Source organism: Pyxicephalus adspersus, chromosome 5, assembly GCF_032062135.1.
Source record: "Pyxicephalus adspersus chromosome 5, UCB_Pads_2.0, whole genome shotgun sequence".
NCBI lineage: Eukaryota > Metazoa > Chordata > Amphibia > Anura > Pyxicephalidae > Pyxicephalus > Pyxicephalus adspersus.
The window spans coordinates 56,355,274-56,371,165 of record NC_092862.1 but is presented as its reverse complement, the minus strand read 5'-3'; the positions used below and the strand labels follow the sequence as shown (position 1 = coordinate 56,371,165).

The following is a 15,892-nucleotide window of genomic DNA, read 5'->3' as shown; positions in this document are numbered from 1 at the left end:
GAAAAATTGACAGGCCCTGCTACAATTTGCCAAAAAATACACTGTCTCCCGGGAGCATGAAGGAAAATGTATTATGGTCTGATAAGACCAGCGTTGAATTTTTGGCCACAATTCCATTTGGCTTACAAACACCACCATCCCCACTGTGAAGCATGGTAGTGACAGCATCATGCTTTGTGGATGCTTTTCTTCACCTGGAAGTTGAGTCTTTAGGGAAGGTGAAGGGAATATTGAACAGTTTCAAATGTGAGGAAACTTTAGCATTTGCTAGAAAGCAGAAGGCGGAATTTTGGCTTTTTTGGAATTTTGGCTTTTCAACATGCCAATGACCCCAAGCATACAACCAAATCAACAAAATATTGGTTAAAAAATTAAGAAAAAATTAAAGTTTTAGAGTGGCCCAGCCAGATTCCAGACCTAAAATCAATAGAAAATCTGTGGGGTGACCTGAAGAGGGACAAATTTGAAGCACTTTTGCAAGGAAGAGTGGACAAATATTACCAGGTCAAGATGTGCCATGCTGATAGACTCCTACTCAAGACTGAATGCCGTAATCAAATCAAAAAGTGCTTCAAACACAAGTATTAGGGTGTGTACACTTATGCAACCAGTTTATTGTACTTTTTTTTATATTTTGCCCCTAACAGATTTGTTTTTCAAATGTGGCATTTTAACTGGGGAGTGTGCACTGTTTTTTTTTTTTTTTTTTTACTTTTGTTACCTTCAAAATGAGGCTGACACGACTTGGACGTCCCCTTGCTTAGCTTTCAAGCAAATTAGGCACAAGACTACTTATTGAATTTAAATATTGGCTCCAAGAAGTCAGTATCTGGCGCCTGCAACTACTAGGTGTTTTGCTATCAGCACTTCCACGTGTGATAAATGTCACACCAGGTGCCCATTTATCTTGCATGGCCATCCTGAACACCCAAACAGTAATTATGTAGAGGAAGCATAACATCCCAAAAACGATTACAATGAGCAACACTATGTTTTTCGCCTGTGGATTCAATCCAATTCTCACTAATTTCATTTGTTTTCCCTATCAGATTCTCTTTTCACTTTTGCTCCAGTTTCCTTTACTTACATTTTGCCCTTCAATTTCGCCCATCCACAATTTGTTAAACTATTCTTCAAAATCCCTAGAATTGGATCTAGAGGCATTTTTTACAGACAGATGACTGTAACACTGTAACACTTTAGTCACTGTAGTCAGAATTTCATAGTTATTAGGGTTAAAATGTCACCAAAATTGCTGGGGATGTCTGGGGGACCAATGGCACACTGTCTCAAAACATAAAAGTGTTAGTGTTAAAAAGCATGGGGTTTTGTCCAAAATCAACACACAAATAAATAGATACAGGAGATGACAATTTTTGAATTTAAGCTTTTGCCAGCCACTCACCTTTTACCAGACCATCTTACAATGATTACTCACTGATATCATAAACATTTATGTAAATAAATCCCCACTGTAATTTTCAAATGGTATATTGACATTTTATTATAGTCTTAATTCAGTTGCAGAAAATACAAAAAATTCAGGACACAATTTCATTGCAGTATATTTTGAAGAATAGCAGTAACAGCTTTTTTCCTGGCAAATGTAGCCACTATCAAACACTCATGTTTGAGCACTGCCATCATCTGATTCTTCTTTTTTATCCATCTCTACAAGGTCCTCGTATAGGTCAAAGTCCAACTCTTCTTGTTTATCAGAGTCCATTGCACTAGCCAATAAATACTCTTGTGGGCTCATATCATGAGACTCCTTTTTCTTTTTCATTTTCTTCCTTTGTAAAGCCTTTTTCCTAATTGCTGCAAGTTGCTCCTGCTGTTGCTGAGACTGTTCAATGATGTCAATTCCAATTACTTTGTCTTTCACTTTTTTCTTATAAGCTAAAATTTGTTGGTTGAGGTCTGCATGATCAATACCAAAGATACTAGGGAGCTGAAATGAAGAAGTTTCTGTATCCAGTTTCCTTAAACAAAAACATATATTGATTGAAAATATTATAGTAAATCCAATTTAAATGTCAACTTAAATCATTATACTAAATCATTATATTTATTTAGCAAGCCATGACTCAAGCCATGAATCATAGTAGGAGGGCCTCAGGTTAATTTTTTTTTTTTTTTTGTAAACTGTTTTTATTAATCTTATACACATACAAATACAACTTTATAACTTTAACCAAAAAGAAAAGAAGAAAAGAAAAAATATGGGGGATAAAATAAACAGGGGGAACAAAAAGGGAACACTCACAATTCCAGTATTATTAATATCATCACAAAAACACTCAACGATCACACGGTCATCCTGATATATTGGTGATATACCATGTAGAGTATTTAAACAATTCAAGTATTGAGGTACAGTCCGAGTCAGTAAAGGCGTAAACCAAAAACTTGTACCAATGTGTCCAAAAACGGGTAACAGAGTCATCGCCCTGCAATTTAGCGTCCAGCATTTCTGTGTGAAATAGGGTTTTCAGGGAGGAGATAACTTGTTCCAAACCAGGAGGTCGTGTTTGTATCCAATTTTGCATGATTGTGCGCCTGGCTGCTAAAAGACATACATTTGTCCAAGTGCGCACAGAGCGAGGTATATTTTCCACCTCTATGCCATCCCAGGAACCAAACACTAACAGAATAGGATTGGATGGTATAGTATGTCCTGTTACAGAGTGTATAAACCTGAGGATCTGAGACCAAAACAGGGTGATCTCAGGACAGAACCACAACCGGTGAGACAGAGAGGCATTCAAACAGTTACATTTGGGGCATTGAAAATGCCATGCCCTCGGCTGTGAGGCCGAAGTGGAGGGTCTGAAAACTTTATAAGCCCTGTCTAGTAGCATGAACTGCGATTCCCTCCAAATCTCGTTAACCATGCTCTGTCCCACCGTTTGATAACCTTGTATAACACAATCCACTATATCAGAGTCTGGAAAATCCTTTTGCCACATTTTTACATTCGAGGATGACAGAGGTTTAGTGAAAATAGGTCTAAGGCACGCATATATATTAGATATATTAGGTGGAGATAACTGCAGAAGTTTATCAAAACTATTGGGTCGAAATGTCTCTGCAAAATTAAGAGCTAAAGATTTGAGGAATGACATAGTTTGGTTATAGTACAGTGGATGAAGGGCCCAATTTGGAATACCATATGTCTCCTGTAAACTAGCCAAAGAAAGTCTAGTTGAGCCCTCCAATTCCAAAGCTCTCCAAAACGTTCCAGACCCCTTCGTTTCCATACCTCAAACGCTGCATGCTCTTGTGCCTGAGGAAACATTGGGTTACCACATATTGATAAATACCTTGATATGCAAACTGGCAGTTTGAACCGTTGTCTAAGTACCTTCCATGTAACCATTGTGTCTCTGATGAGAATATTATGGCGCAGAGGCGGGAATGGAAGAGAACTTACAGTGTAACAGTGCACAGAGATTCCAGGGATAGGACATTGCACTCTCCAAATGTAGATTAGGATAACAGGATGTATGTCCTAGCCAGTCAATAACATGCCTAGCCAGTGTAGCCAGATTATAGAGTCTGAAATTCGGGAAACCCACTCCCCCCTCCTCCTTGGGCAAATATAACTTCACCAGAGAAATTCTCGGGCGTCTACTAGACCACAAAAAGTTTACAAAAGCTCTATTAAGAGTGTTAATATCAGCATGGGTCAGTAAAAGAGGCAAAGTTTGCATCGGATAGAGTAATTTTGAAAATGACATCATCTTTACTAGATGACATCGGCCCAGAAACGATAGGGGTAAATGTTCCCACATCCTCAATTCTTTCTGTATTTTTGTAATTAGCGGTGGATAATTTAGGGCATTGAGATGAAGGTAAGCAACCAATACGTATTCCCAGATAGGTGATGGATTGTGTCGCCACTTTAAAAGGCACACGTGTCTGCCAACTATTCGCCAGGACTGCGTTTTTTGTTAAAGATAAAATCTCACTTTTATCAAAATTTATTTTAAGTCCCGCAAAACTCTCAAAAGTCTGGAATAATGTTTGAATATTATTACTGTCAAGGTGGGGGTTAGATTTAAAGAGTAGAATATCATCTGCAAAAAAGGCAGTACGTAGCTCACCAGTATGAACTGGGATTCCATGCAACAAAGGGGTGGAATCCAAGTATCTAACTAGTGGTTCTAATGCAAGATTAAACAGTAGAGGAGATAATGGACATCCCTGTCTAGTCCCTCTGTGAAGAGCAATGGGGTTTGACAAGAATCCCGGGGTATGTATACGTGCAATTGGAGCAGCATACATAGCCTCGAGCAAATTGGGGAATGGACCCTGAATGCCTACCCGTTTCAGTACCGTGAACAGCCATGGTATGTTTACTGTAATAAAGGCTTTATGGGCGTCTATAGCAACAATAGCCAAGTCCAGATCTGGCTGGCGCTTAGCGATTTCCAGTGCTACCAGTACTTTCCTAATATTAGTCACTGCTGCCCTACCCTGAACAAAACCCACCTGGGAAGGAGAGATAATGGACGGCAATAATCTGGCCAACCTGTCTGCAAGAATTTTAGATAGGATCTTAGCATCAATATTTACCAAAGATATGGGGCGATATGAATCCGGGTCACAAGGGTTCTTATCTTTTTTTCAAAAGGAGTCTTATGTAAGCTTCCTGGCCAGAACGGAAGTACGTACCTTGCTCCCAAAGCTTAGAGTAGAGTGCATAGAGATCCTCCACCACCTCCTCCCTGAGCATTTTAAAGAATTCCGAGGTAAACCCATCAGGGCACGGAGCCTTCCCATTTTTTAGGGAAGCAATGGTGGCCAATATTTGTTCTGTAGTAATAGGGGCATTAAGATCTTCAATATCACTTGGTTGCAAGGCAGGCAAGGTAACTCCGGATAAGAATGCCTTTCCAGCCTGTAAGTCTGCTGGTGGGGAGGAGTAAAGCTTTTGATAGAACTGAGCCAAATGGTGGTTCACCTCCTTAGGAGAGGCAACCAGGGTGCCTGCCATTGTATTTAATTTGGGGATATATGTCGGCTTGTAGCCTGAGCGGACCAAATTGGCCAACATTTTACCCGATTTATTGCCATATTTATGATATTCTAGGGACTTGTATTTGAACTTCAACTGTTCATACTGGGAGAGCCAGGAATCAAATTTACGCTTAGAAGTGTACCATTGTTGTTTAGTATTTTGGGTAGGGTTGTCCGACAGAGCCTGTTGTGCTAGCCTAAGTTCTTGTTGCGCCTGCAAAAAATGGGACAGCGTAGCCTTTTTCCTTTTCACCATGAAGGAAATGATCCTTCCTCTCAAATAAGCCTTACCTGCCTCCCAGAACAACAGAGGGTCATCTCTATGGGCAGCATTATGTTGCACATATTCAAGCCATGCCGACCTCAACTCACCCTGGAATTCTGGATCTTTGGCCAAGTAAGGTGGGAACCGCCAAGGGACATAGTCCCCTTTGGGGTACTGGTCTCGTATTGTAAGAGAGATGGGAGAGTGATCCGAAATCACCATGGTATGAATCTCAGGAGATTCAATTCTATACATAATAGAATCAGTACAAAACAAGGTTAACTTTTAAAAAGGTACAAAACCTAGGGCCTAGGGTGTTTTGTAATATGACTACATCTCTTCCCTACACAATCCCTTGGATGTGTATATTAGAGGCTTTAAACTTACAGGATATGTAAAGCAAACCTTTACTTACTTAAGGACAAACACCTCTACAGACCCAACTTGAGCTTACAAGATAAAAACCATCTTGACTATCATACAATACTATCATTTTTTATATACAATTTCTAATTAAAAAATATCAAATTCTCAATGATAGCTTGGGATGAGGTGTATTAGCGCAATGCACAATTATATACCAGGAAAGAACATGTGAGAAGCATACCAACAGACTAATAAATCCACTGTTTAAAATACATCATCACAGTAACTAATGTACTCTGTACCTGGATACATCAACTTCGACTGATGAGACGTTATCCTCTCCATATTTTAACATTTCCTCTCCAGATTTTAACATTTCAAATAGATCTTCAATCTGAAAGTGATTTATGTATATTATTTGCCTTAGAATAACATTTAAGAACACATTTCATAGTAATACAGAGTAGAGACGTATGGGTCATGTTTATTACAGATTATATTTTTCCCATTAAAGTGTATACCTAAATCTTTGAAAGAATGGGGAAAGGTTAAAACCCATCGGGGTATTTTAGCAGTCTGTGTCCCACTGTAGAGGTTTTCCTTTTCTTTTTAGTACTGGAAACATGACATGAGATGAGACGAAATCTTTTTAAAGAGAGGGGAAATCCCAACTTATGCAGTTGTTGCCAGAAGGTTTGTCCTTCTAGATCAGGGGTCCTCAAACTTTTTAAACAGGGGGCCGGTTCACGGTCCCTCAGACTGTCGGGGGGCCGTACTACAGTTTGAAAAAAAACAGGAGAAGATTCTTATGCACACTGCACAAAACGTATTTATTGTACTGAACTGAATCAGCAGAGGTTTGTACATTAATTGTCCTGGACCAGTCACCGCTGCACTTCGCTAGGATGGGGTAAGTCACTTAACTTTTTTTTTTTTTTTATGATCGGCAAGAATGCACAGCACACTTGCCGATCATTAAAAAAAAAAAAGTGGCGTTTACTTTGGCTTTAATATTGCTTGAGATTATTCCTTTGCATGGAAAATGCACAGATAAATTTGAATTTTCACTGTGTGTATTGAAAATGCAAATGTATCTTGCATTTTCCATGCAAATGAATAATCTCAAGCAATTCATTAATTTGCTTCTTTTTATACACCCTACCCTACACCCAACACTACCCCACACTTTTTATTAATTAAAAAAGGGCTGCTAAAAAAACTTTGTCAGTGTCTGCTACCTGTCACTCACTGCTGCCTTCATACATCGGCTGGATCACACTGCAGCACATGTGTACATGATCAATGTGCATAGTATGTTTATACTATTTACAAATGTACATTGATCAAGTACATTTGTGCTGCAGTGAGAACCAGCCAGTGGATGAAGGCAGCAATGAGTCTCTGCTCATACCTTCTCTGCCTGATGGCTTCCGCCCGACAGCTTCAGCGTTACCCCGGCAACAGTGGTGTCACATGACCAGGTTCCCTGGAGTGCAGATCGCAGGCAGCCAGAGCTCAGGCAGGAGAAGCAGCTTGGGCGGCCGGCGGGCCGGATGGACAACCTCAGCGGGCTGTATTCATCCCGCGGGCCGTAGTTTGAGGACCCCTGTTCTAGATGATTCTTTTACCTTATTCTGATGACAATGTACACTGAATTAAAATAAAAATAATAATAATAAAAAACGCTCTTCTGAGGGACTGTTAGTGATGTGACTATGAACTTAACCACCTGGCCGTTAAGCCCGACCATGTTCGGGGTAAAAACTTTTGCAAAAAGTGTTAAACCCAAACTTTTCTCACCAGGTGGGTAAAATGTAAACAAACGTTATATTGCAATCCGATTGTCATACATTGTATGACAATCGGATTACAACTGAAAGCAAATACTTACCCGGTCCCCGCAGCTTCTCCAGCAGCAATAAAAAATTTGCTATTTGCTGCTGGCATCTGCAGTGAGATGTGAAGCACAATGCAGAAATCCTACATTGTGCTGTGCATCTCTCTGGAGATGCCAGCAGCTTCCAGCATCCAGCGTCCCGGTCTGTGTGAGCTGGGCAGGGAAATCCCCCCCCCTCACATCACTCGGAGGATGTGACATCTTCCGGGTGATGTGAGTGGTGATGTATGGGGGTGTGTCTGGGAGGGAAATTTAAAAGCAGATTACAATGTAATCTGCTTTTAAATGGTTTTTACAGTACAAAAACACCACACAACATGAAATAAAAATAAAAGTACATTTTTAAATTTATTTTTAGATTACATTGTTGTCTATTATTTCATTATATTCAACATGATTGTGTGTTTCAAACTTTTTTTTATATTCATGATATCTACTAGACCCTTGTTCGGACATATTTCTGTAACTTACAGGTCTACAATTTAAAAAAAAATTTCATGAAAAACAGTGTAACGCTTTTGGTACAGAAATCTAGACATCAGTGTAATGCCCAGGTGGTTAAGCACTGTGATAATTATGTATTTTTACACCATATTAAAGTATTGTATGTCAGTGGGCAGAATTTTCCTCAATGGATCTGCATCCAAAACTGTATGAAAAGGTCCAATTGTATTGTTTAGCACATTTTATGGATTTGTTAAGCAATTATGAGATAAGTTCTTAATGGACCTGATTTATTATAGCTCTCCAAGGCTGAAGATGATACATTTTCATCAGTGAAGCTGGGTTATCCAGCAAACCAGGAATGGAGTGCTTCAAATTGATTTGCTAGCAAATGCTTTCAATCCTAGACCATATCCATTCCAAGTTTGCTAGATAACCCAGCTTCACTGATGTAATTTTATCCTCTTCATCCTTGGAGAGCTTTAAAAAACCAGGCCCAATATCTTAATGTACTGTAAGTCTTTATGCTGCTCTGTTCAAAACACCTTTAGACATTTGTACTCTAGCTTTATAAAAAATCATTTAATAATGTAATGTGTAATAAAACCCAGAGCTGCAATATTTGTGTTTGCTATATCTGCCGAGAGTTTAGCTTTATTGTAGTTAATTTCATCTTACCTCCCGCCTTTTAGCATCTGCTTTGTCCCTCACAAACACAACTGGTGGAACATTTCCAAGAACATGATGGCTTATCATGAGATGTCTTAAAGGAAAAAAATATAATTATAATTAGAATGTATGGAAATCAAATAAAAATAAAGAAATATTGACAGTATACATATCTGCATAGACAATAGGTATGTCCTTATCCCACACCAATTAAAGAAAACAAAAAGGTGGTTATACGGTTTTAATTTCTATATATGCTCATTTTAATCTATTCATTATACCCTCTAACACAGGGCATGTATGGGTTGTTGCTACCTAGACCCACTTAAATTCAACAGTAAAAGCCAATGTAACTTTATAGGGTGCACATTTGTATGGCACCTAAACCTGCTGCCTGCACTTATTTCTTTATCTGAAGTGACCTGTCTTCATTAAAACTATTTAAATTATCCCTGGGTAATGGGTAATTCTTTAAGAACTAGTATTTGCTATGTACTGTAGGATAAGGATTTCCAGTAGAAAATGGTCATCAGAGCTAGCTAGCTAACTGTAAAAGCCCCCCACCCCAAGGGAGTGTGAATATATTACAGCACTGCAGACCCTTCCCACCAGTTTATCTAGAGCTGGGAGATTTACAAGCCCAGGGCATTTTACATCATAAACCAGCCTACTTCTTGCATCAGGACCCAGGGCTCTTGAGAGGAGTAGTAAGGCGGGATTATTTGGCCTTTTTAGGAAGCTACGGTATACAAAGCTCTTCCCACCAGTTACATCCACCTGAATGGCACAGAGTTTAGCAATGACATTTTATTTGTGGGGGTGATAAGATAATAGCTTTAAATATAAAAGTAATGTCCACAATACCAAGATCCATTCTCACAAATATTTGTTACACATCACTTTTAATGCTGCCCAGTCTACCCAACAAGGGTAATGGAAGTTTTCCCAGCTTGCTTAAAAAGTCCCCAAAAAGACGTTTTTCTCAGTGCATTTCCCTTTAGTTTTCACTTTCTTCTTATCTATTCAGTCCAGCTCTGCTCAAGGATCTGAATGATAAGTATACATTTTATCCTTTATTAAATTATCTGTATCTTTCTCACTCCTGAATACTGTCAGCAAACAGGCAAAAAGGTTGCTACAGGTCAGATCATTGACTATTTGTTGCCCACAGAAGAGCCCAGGTGTACATACCGTGTTTCCCCAAAAATAAGACAGTGTCTTATATTTATTTTACCTCTGAAAATCTCATTAGGGCTTATTTTCAGGGGATGTCTTATTTTTGTCACAAAAAATCTATATTTATTCATGTACAAAAATCTGTATTTACCAAAACCTGTAACCAATATTACAATGCTATAGAAAGATACCTCTGTGTTGCCTGTGACCTGTCAAAATCACAGATTTCTTCTGTTATATACAAGAAGTCATGAATAAGAATTGACATAAATGAGTAATGAAAAAAAAAAACACAGCTTCATAAGGTTAACACAGCTTCATGAAGTTATGTTGCACTTCAAACAAGTGCAACATAACAAGAAAATGTGCTGACAATTAACATGTGACTCATAGAGTTACATGTTAAATCTGAGTAAAAGCAAAAAAAAAAAATCAATTAATAAATATGCATTGCTGCTAATGAATGAAATACTAGCAAGGACCTTTTGAAAAGAGAATCCACCAACCTCTGCTAGTGTCACACCAGAGTACTGTAGGTTAATTAACCCTGCGATTTCTTCACCCCTTGCTCCAGTGCTTTTGAAATCTCCTGCTCTCTCTCTCTGCTCCCTCCGTGTACCACGTGACCACACCCTCTGAAGAAGCCAATAGGGCTTACTTTCGGGGGAGGGCTTATATTTCACCCTTGCATGATTAGCATGCTAGGGCTTACATTCGGGGCAGGTCTTATTTTCGGGGAAACACAGTAGGTGTAGGTTTGTTGTATAGGGGAAGCGGAAACAAGCAATCCCACACAGCTAACAGTTGCTACCAACTTAGAGATTGAAATGCAGTGCTGGATCCTAGGGATTAACAGCAGGCGGAAGTGAGCGTTCTGAGCCTGGTAGTTGCTAGTAATAACTTTAGAAAAAAAAATGCCAGTTTTTACCAGCCGAGTATTAAAAATGTGGGTGGAGCAAGACAGCACATTTAGTGCTCCCATTTATTTATGCCACAGGTATCCAGTAACCCCTATACCTGTGTCAATGTTCCACTTTCCCCCTATACTTTGTTCCAACTTTCTAATGCCTGGCTTTCTAAAATGTCCAATTTTTCAGTTTTTTTTGTAATATGCCCAAACTGTTCAGTGCTGTGTATTTTAATACAACTGCCTAGTGTTCCATGTTTTAATAGTGTAATTCTTTGTATGTATAGTGTGATCAATGTGGTGTGACAAGTTAGGCTTCGTTTACATGAGCAGTAAAAAAAAACAAAAAAACTTTTACCCCTATTGAGTGACTACTTGGCACCTGCTAGGCACCTGGGATTGGTAACAGGCGGTTAGCCGAACTTTTTAGGCCTAGCAGTTTTTCGAGCAGCAGTGATTACTGGCGAGAGGAAAGTGAAAAGTAAACGCAGCAAATGCAACCTTACTGCCAGTGGTGAATTCAGCCCGATTTCAGATGTGGCCTCTTAGTGCTATATCTAGTTAACACAAGTTAAAGTTAAAAAAATTTCACTTGATCTGTCCACAAACAGAGCCCTGCGAGTTCCACGCTTGCTCAGCTTCCATCTTCTTTCTGATGCTCACCGGTCCATCCAGTGCTGATCTCATTGGACATGTGTGAAATTGAGGATTTTTTTTTTTTTTTACTTTATAGGAAAGCCCCTGATGATACATTCCCGATGTTGGGCATGCACAAAAGGAGCAGCCCACAGCCATTTGGGATATTTGACACAAATACCCCAGGAGGCTGCGGATTTACCCTGCAGTCTTTACCACCATGCCAGTAAATACGGAGGAGGAGGGGTCCTCCCCCCAAAAAAGAAACCCACATTTTTCTATTAATTAAAAAAGGGGAAGTCACCCTTTATACAATGTTAAAATGTGGTGTCGCTTTAAGTGCATCATGCATGAGATAGCAGATGGGGCAGTACAGCCAGTGTACCCCCACCCCTCCATCATATTCTATAGGCAAAAAAAAAAACTGCCTGTGAAACATATCCAACCGTAGTGTCTGTCTGTCTGCCCGTTTGTCTCTGTCTGTCTGTCTGGTCATATTCTGCAGCCTCACAACTCATCATGTTCAATCTTTCAAATATCATAAATTGTTGGTTGTATTAACCTGACATTTTTAGGGTGCACAGAGAGGACTCCCATCGCTACTAAAAACCATAATTTATGTATTAATTAAATTTCAAGATATGGGGATCAGGAGTTTAAAAACTTGTGGAAATTGAACTTTTGGGTTGCTGTTTCATAAGAAAGTACAGTTTAGGAGATATGAAGGTTTGTACACAGAGTTGTAAGGCTGCATAATGACATACAGTTACACACATCAGACTGCTCCGATGACGTCACTACACACGCCCATTCGGGCGGAGACATTTTTACATTTGTTTTTGTTTAGTTTTTTTAAAAAAGAAGACTTTGCACAGTTTTGATATGGGAGAGGGACAGCCAGTGTCCCAATCTCATTGTAGCAGTGCTCTTTTCTCCCTGCCTGGCTGTTATCAGCAACTTATTCTTATCAGCTGAGAATGGAGCAGTCTCTCTGTTGTCAGTTCAAAGAATTAGTGTTACTAATAGGAGCCGGGTGGAAAGGAGAGCATGGCAGCAGGGCAGCCCACCCACCAAAAGGGGGTTGGGGAAAACTATGTAGGGGTTACTAGATACCTGTGAAAAAAAACTGAGAGAAGTAAATTTGTTGTGTGTTGCTCTGTCTACTTTTTGACCTCAGGGAGCACCACTGAAGCATTCTACTATTGCCCCTAAGGTAAGAAAGTCAGTCATCAAACAATCTTAACACCTTGAGGTCCTTTATGGATTTTGATAGGCTGCAATCTAAAGTTAGATCACACATTTTGTTATAAAGCAATCAGGCTATGTAAAGGAAATTACATTACCTAAAACGAGGAGCATACTTCTGAAGTGCTTTTTCAATTTCATTATCGGTTTCTTTGTTGCCACTACTTAACCAGTAGGCTCGACAGACAGAAAAGTCGTCAGAAACAGAGACCTACAAATAAACAAAAACAGGTTCAGTCAAAGAAATGAAAAGAAAAATGACAAGTGATGGATTAGGAATATGGGATTTATCTACATTACCTTTGATAGTTCAATAGAAAAGTCATAAATTTCATCACTGACTTCTGAGGTACTTAGCAGGCCAGTCAATGCATCATAAAGGACCACATTTAGAGCCCTAATACGCACATTTTCCTTCTTTTCTGTTGGCTTTTGCTTCATCAATTTCTGTAAACTAGGGGGATTATTTTCCTACAAGAAAATGCAAAGTCATAGAAGCAGCTAAACATATTCAGAATACAATACCTTATAGAGAACAAAAAAATTGATTATTGCTAGTTAAAAGAGTAAAGTTTATATTTGTGCGTAACATAAAATCATATACAATGGTTTTAAAATAACAAAGCTTTTAGCCAAATGCATTTTCTTTTTCCTTGGGTGGAGTGGGGAAGGCTTAGAACATCTTAGAAATGTATTGTTTTCAATATCCCAAGTGGGAAGGGTTTTGTTTCCTCACTTCTTGTCCTGGTGACAGGAAGTTAAACATAGATGGGTATTCAACACAAACCTGATGACCTGGGATAGGTCTATTAACACCAGACTCTCCAGTTGCAGGAGTGTTATCATAAGGATACCAACCAAAATAATATTTCTAGAAGGAAGGGTCAGAAATGACAGCCTCCATGTGTTCCATATAATGCTTTCTTTAAATAGCTTGTAACAGACAGTGACAAATAATGCTGAGTACACTATAATAATTGTCCTTGGAAAGGAACTTTCACTATCCTTATCAATGACAAAAGAATGAATGTGTATGTTTGTTGTACATACAGCACCGTTCTATGGAGAGCGGAGCGGGAGAATGACGGAGCAGAACCCCGCTGCGCACTCTCCTTCACTGCCATTACAATCAATTGTGGATCCACCAAGACTGATCCAAGAACAACGAGCGCTGTACACAGGCCAGATTCTTGTCCAATATCCGCCCTTAGGCGATTATCGGGTGAAAATCATCTGATGTGTTTACATAGCCTAAGATACTGCTTACTATTGCAATAGTAATAAAGGGGACATAAGACTGGCTGGGCAGAATTACTAGTCCAATGCTGTCATTTACATGGTATTCCCCCCAAATGATCAAATATCAATAATGCAGCAAGGATGTTGTGATAAAACAAATTTCATTTCACATGCCATACATGAAAGTAAACTCCGCATTGTACGTACCATAGGAAAAGACCAAGTGCTGTCAAACCAAACTCTTTTTCTAGTGAAGAAAAAAAAACAAATACCTTAAAACTAATAAAAAGCACATATATTTTAGGTGTGTTAAGCATCACATCTGAACCCCTGGCAAAGCCATGACAGCTTGAAGCATAGGTACAGTCTGGCATAACCTTCCAACCCCTTCTATTCTACCTGTCTTTCTTCAAAAGTAATGTCATCTGGCTAAAAGATATAATCCCCCCTAATTCAGTTATATGGCATGGTTGGTTCATACCACATCTACAGGAAACACTTTACATGAAAGAAAACGTTTAGTTCGTTTTTGCTGTCATTTCATATATTAGGACGAATTTGCCTGGTTTGTTTGCACTGCAATTAAGCGCTTATCCCATTTAAATTTGCCACCCTAACACAACTCATACCAAATCACAGGTCCTCTTAGAAACATTACTGTAAAAATTAGTTAAATTTAAAAATTGATTTTCACTTCTAATCACTGATTTAATAAAATGATCAGAGCCTGGAAATCTAAAGAGAATTAAACAGGAAACAGATCAAAGCCACATGATTTGTGGTCCTCAGCTGGATGTGGAGTGATTGCATGTGTTAATTCATATTGATCAAAAGTTCAAGACATATTGTTGTATGAATGTTTGAGCAAATCCAGTTAAAACCCCCCATCATTTCTGTGATTCACGCTATCCCCTCCCCAGATAAAGAGCAGAATATGGTGTACATGTGTGCCGTGTTTTGGGACAGCCAATTAACATGCCCTCTTGGATCGTTTCTACTTAACAACCCCCTCCCCCCATCGCCTGTGTCCACAAATGAGGGTGAGGATTGCAAATATGGGAGAAACATTTGTTCGCCAATTTCTTCTGCAGGGTGAAAACCCCCAAATTATCAGATCTGATAACTAAAGAGATCATGGCATTTCCCAGGCTACAGGCACAATCAGTTCTGAACTGCATGGAGCAGGGGACCAGGGAAACACCAAGGACCTTACTGATATCTCTATAAAGAGTACCTGTCACTGGCCCAAAGTCATCACTGAAGATTTCCCATCTTGTTATGTGTAAATTCCCCACCTACTAGATTGTAAGCTCTTTGGGGCAGGGTCCTCTCCTCCTGTATCACTGTCTGTACTGGTCTGTCATTTGCATCCCCTATTTAATGTACAGTGCTGCGTAATATGTTGGCACTATATAAATCCTATTTATTAATAATAATCAAAATATTTAAACAAAAATGAAGTTAAAAAATGAAAATGTCAATATATAAACATAACATAAAAACTCCAGCACAGCCCCCTGCACACATCCTATGTACATGACTTTTGAATGTGGTATCACAGTGCATAATATAGGAGGGGAGTAATGCTGGGGACATCATTTAGTTAACTCTGAACTCCTTCTGACATTTACAGCACCGCCTACTGATAACTTTGGGAACTGCAGTTCGTATAGGTTGATCGCCCTGTATCCGCATACTTAACAATCAGCTCATTTACAGAATAGTGCGGGGAGTGACCGGTAGATGGCGCCGTGCTCACTTGTTTTTAGAGAACTTATGCAGATAGTTCTTCCCGGAGAGCCCCGAAGAGCAGTGTACAGGTCTACACGGGACAGCTGCTGCAAAGACAAGATTGCTGAATACACCGGAGTCATGGCGCAGCATCCTCACACAACACGGAAATTCCTTCCAAGCCATAATCCGATGAAATCGCGGAAAAACCACACAGGACGACGCCATGCTGCTGCCTGTGCCCTACACCGTCCTGTCACAGATCTGCGAGCAGCTGCCTGGTCTGCTCAGTCTC

The 15,892-nt window shown here is 39.4% G+C and overlaps 1 protein-coding gene across 1 annotated transcript; it reads right to left on the bottom strand.

Moving 5' to 3' along the window:
• Nucleotides 1–1,475: 1,475 nt before the first annotated feature.
• RBFA (ribosome binding factor A) lies at nt 1,476–15,888 on the bottom strand. The gene is made up of 7 exons (XM_072411574.1): nt 15,626–15,888; nt 14,074–14,113; nt 12,928–13,098; nt 12,726–12,838; nt 8,673–8,757; nt 5,956–6,047; nt 1,476–1,982 (listed from the first exon to the last, which is right to left on the bottom strand). The coding sequence occupies exons 1-7, from the start codon at nt 15,823–15,825 to the stop codon at nt 1,625–1,627; spliced, it is 1,059 nt and encodes a 352-aa protein (XP_072267675.1). The 5' UTR covers nt 15,826–15,888; the 3' UTR covers nt 1,476–1,624.
• Between the last annotated feature and the right edge of the window lie 4 nt (nt 15,889–15,892).